The sequence below is a fragment of the Fukomys damarensis genome, unplaced genomic scaffold, assembly GCF_012274545.1.
Source record: "Fukomys damarensis isolate Sample0158 unplaced genomic scaffold, DMR_v1.0_HiC HiC_scaffold_5, whole genome shotgun sequence".
NCBI classification, from domain to species: domain Eukaryota; kingdom Metazoa; phylum Chordata; class Mammalia; order Rodentia; family Bathyergidae; genus Fukomys; species Fukomys damarensis.
This window is the reverse complement of record NW_022900917.1, coordinates 63,434,170-63,438,577: the sequence shown is the minus strand read 5'-3', so window position 1 is coordinate 63,438,577 and position 4,408 is coordinate 63,434,170. Positions and strand designations below refer to the sequence as shown.

Here is a 4,408-nt window from a genome sequence, read left to right as displayed (position 1 = left end):
AAAAAAAAAATATTTTCAAACAGATAATAAAAGATGTAGTATAACGTACTGGAGGTACAGAAAGACGTGAATCAAAAATAAGTTTTTGGGGTGGGGATTTAGCTCAGTGGTGCTACCTCCTGTCTCGGAAGTGCAAGGTCCCTGGGCCAGGGATTTAGCTCAGTGTTTCCTCTGCCTGCCTGGCAAGTGCAAGGACCTGAGTTTGATCACTGGTACCAAAAAAACACAAACAAAAAAACACAAAAAAAGAGTAAGTGCAAGGTCTCAAGTTCAATCCCTGGTACCATGATGATGATGTTGATGATGATGATGATGATGTTGATGATGATGATGTTGTTGTTGTTGTTGTTGTTGTTGTTTCTGGGGCCAGGGATTTAGCTCAGTGGTGCCGCATCTGCCTTGCAAGTGCAAGGTCATAAGTTTGATCCCTGGTACAGGGAAATAAAATTTTTCTCTCACCTATGTTGTCAGGCACCTAATTCCATCCTCTCAGGTAACTGCTATCAGCAATTTCTTGTACAGTTGTTTTCAGAGATGCTGTAGGGTCATGTATGCTTGTACGTTTGGTTTTGTTTTACTTCAAATGGAATTGTGCACTCTCCTTTATCTTGCTTTTTTCATGTAAAATAACTTGTGGTGATGGTAGTGAACACTAAATCTTTTTAACAGCTTATCTTACTGGATGGTCAGAATTTATTAAACTAGTCCTTATTGAGTTGTTTCTAGTCTCTTGTTATTGTAAATAATGTTACTTTGAATATCCTTATAGGTGTGTATTATTTGACACACATGCTCAGTTAACTTTCATAAAACTCTACTGTCCTTGTATGAAACCTACATTCAAGATTCAGAAGAGTCTTAATAGGAGTTAGTGTTTTATTATGAGAGTAAAATACTTAATGATGCTTCTAAATATAATTTTCCAGTAGTTGAACATATAAAATGCATTATAAGAATTTCAGTTTTTTTTCCTCTCATCTTTACATGGAAGATTTTGGTGCCTCTGATTTTGCTACGACAGATGCTTTTGGAGTTGACAAGACGTGGTCAAGAGCCTTTGAGTGCACTGCTGCAGTTTGGCGTGACGTATTTGGAGGACCATGCAGCAGAATACATCATTCAGCAAGGTGGCTGGGTATGAATTGCTGTATATTCTCCTTAAAGAGATTAAGCCCATTGTTTTAACAGTGTGAATTTACATCAGCATTGGATGACAAGCAATGGAAAGGACGTTCATACAGTTTAAACTACAAAGACTTTACCTGTAGTAAATTGATATGTTGTACTTTCTCTCCCTCTCCCTCTTTTCCCCTCTTTGGAGACAGAGTCTCACTGTGTAGTTTAGACTGGCCTTGAACTCATGGTAATCCTTCTGCCTCAGCCTCCCGAGTGCTAGAATTACAGGCGTATACCACCATGCCTGGCAATATGTGGTACTTTTAAAGTTTTTAATTTATGAAATGTTTAATACTAACAAATATATAAGTAACTAAGAGGTGAAGAGTGATAAAATTAGCACCTATTATCTAGCCTCAGGAAGTAGGAGGGCAGTGTTGAAGATTGAACTCAGATCCTTATACATGCAGTCAAGCAGTCAGTCACAGAGTCACCTACCCAGCTCACACAATTAACAGCTTTTTTGGGTGTGTGATAATGGGCACTGATCCCAGCACCTAGTGCATATTAGGTAAGCACTCTTTCACTGAGCTATATCCCCGGCCCTTATTTTGTATTTTGAGGCAAGAACTTGCTAAGTTGCCCAAGCTGGGCTAGAACTTGTAATTATTCTTCACTCTGAGTAACTGGGGTTGCAGGTGTGCATCACCACACCTTACATAGCTAACTTTTTTTTTGTAGATAGGGTCTGGCTGAGTAGTTCAGGCTAACCTTGAATTCATCATGTAGCCCAGGCTGGCCTCCAATTTACAGTAATCCTCCTGCCTCAGAACCAAAGGGTCTGCCTAGGCAACTTAGCAAGATCCTGACTCAAAATAAAAATAAAGGCAGGCATGGTGTGCACCTGTATAATCCCAGTACTCGGGAGACTGAGACAGAAGGATCGCTGTGAGTTTGAGGACAGCCTGAGCTACATAGTGAGACCCTGTTCAAAAACAAAAGATGAAACCAAAAAAAGAAAAGAAAAGAAAGAGTAAAAATGGCTGGGGAAATAGTGCAGTGTTAGAGCACTTGCCTGGCATACACTAGGCCCAGTACCAACTAACTTATTAACTAACTTTGGGATAATTTTGGAAGGCAGCTGTGCTCACCACTATACTACCAATGATATTTTGGGATAATTCTGGATCTACAAGAGTTGCAAAAATTAAAGAGTTCGTATGCGCTCTTACCCTGTTACCTCTAGTGCAGTGGTGGCGAACCTATAGCGTGTATGCTGTAGCGAGCTGTTTGTGTCATTCAAAGCTCTAAAAGGTTTGCTTTCACTGCTCTAGTTTAACATCTTGTATAGCATTGATCCATTTGTCAAAACTGAGGGATTAATACTTGTATGCCAAATTAATTAAAGTTCAGCATTATATAGATTTCACCCATTTTCCAGTAATAATCTTTTTTTCTGTTTAGAATCTAATCTAGGATACCACATTGCTTTGCTTTTCACGTTTTTTTTTGGGGGGGGAAATTTTTGAGACAGGGTCGCACTATGTAGTTCAGACTGACCTGGAACTCACTATGTAGCCCAGGCTGGTCTCGAACTCACAGCGATCCTCCTGCTTCAGCCTCCCGAGTGCTGGGATTACAGGAGTGCACCACCACGGTTGGCCTGTTTTGTATTTTGTTTTTTGAGACAGGGTCACCCAACATAACTCAAGCTGGGCTTGAACTCACTGTGTACCCCAGACTGGCCTCAAACTTATGGCAATCTTCCTGCCTCAGCTTCCTGAGCACTGGGATTATATATATGTGCCACCACACCCTGTTTACCAGGCTGTATTTAAAGATTTAAGTGTTCATTAATCATGGGTAAAAATAATAGCTCATTATGGATTTGCATTCCTGTAGGCACTAAGGACTGCTAGCCTCTCTTTTATAAGGCCTTTGTATTTCTTCTCTTAACTATCTTGGCTTTGGCTTCAAGGTGTTTGCCCACCTCTGTTGAAGAGTTTTCTTTATATGTTTTAAATTAATTTTTTATTAGTTTTTTATTATAAATTTATGAGTTTTAATCATTTTGGGTTGTCCTTGATTAGAACTTACAAATTTCCAAATAATTTATCAATTCTTTTATTCTGGTTCAGGGCTTTGAATGAAGGGCTTGAGCTTGCTAAGGTATGTGCAGTACTTAGCATGAGCTAAACTGCCAGCCCAAATCTGTATCATGTATGTTCTTCTCCTCTTCCTCCCTTCCCCCACCTTCCCCATCTTGCTTTTGCCTGTGTCAATGGGGATGGGACCCAGGGCTTCATACATGCTAGGCAAGGATTCTTCCATAAGCTACACTCCAGCCACTTTTATTTGACATTTAAGGTGTATTTTGAATGCCCAATCTGTCTTTCACATTTTTAGAACTAAGTTGTCCACTTGCTCCCTTTAAAACCAGGGCACTGTGCTGTTTTTGCTGATTGGTGCAAATACATTGTCTAATACAAGGTGTCAGCATGGATAACTTTAAGACCACTTGGTGTTAAACGCTGCATGGACAGCTCTTAAAACCATTTCAGAAGAGACTCATTTGATTACAGGCTGTGGCTTGTTTGTTACATAATGGCTATTATATAGTTTCTGCAAGGAATATGTTTGTCTTTAGCCAGTAGAATAGGACATCAGGTTGAAACAAATTATCTAACTCTCAGGGAGGAACTAGTTTTGGAAATCTGTGAGAAGGGGGCAGTGCTGGCCTCTGCAGTCTGTTGATGAGAAGGGTGGTTGCCTGTGGTTGGTTAGGAACAGGCAGGCTTTAAGCATATAGGTTTTCAGGAAGAAAAGTACTATTTTACTCTCTGAATTATTAGCAGAAGAGGCTAGGAGAGATTCATTTTGGATCTCTGAAAATAATTTTGCTTTTTCTGTGACCTATACTTTGTGATAGTTGAACTTTGTTGAGAAGAGCATTTACTTAGATTTAGCTGTGACATGACCAGTTTGAATTTTTTTTCTTTTCTTTTGTGTGTGTGTGTGGTTTTTTTTTTTGAGACCGGGTCTCACTATGTAGCTGAGACTGACCTGGAACTCACTATGTAGTCCAGACTGGTCTCAAACTCGCAGTGATCCTCCTGCCTCAGACTCCCAAGTGCTGGGATTATAGGTGTGCACCACCAGGCCGGGCTGACCAGTTTGAATTTAAAGTCACCTCAGACTGAGGAATTAAAAACAAACAAATGGCTTGCATTATTCATCAAATTTAGACTTTGTCATGTAGTTACGCTTTTTTTTTTTTTTTTTTTTTTTTTTT

The 4,408-nt window shown here is 39.7% G+C and overlaps 1 protein-coding gene across 9 annotated transcripts in view; it reads left to right on the top strand.

Annotated features, from left to right (window-relative positions):
- Bcl2l13 (BCL2 like 13) overlaps positions 1-4,408 on the top strand; it is an 82,161-nt gene that overhangs the window by 53,293 nt on the left and 24,460 nt on the right. For 5 of the 9 annotated variants that reach the window (XM_010630371.3, XM_010630367.3, XM_010630368.3 and 2 more), the window contains one exon: positions 992-1,135. The exons of 1 other annotated variant lie outside the window; for it this stretch is intronic. In XM_010630371.3, the coding sequence (XP_010628673.1) occupies positions 992-1,135 (144 nt within the window). Of the gene's footprint in view, positions 1-991; positions 1,136-4,408 lie in introns of those variants that run through there. 3 more of the 9 variants (XM_019208368.2, XM_033760752.1, XM_033760751.1) reach the window with 3 other exon arrangements.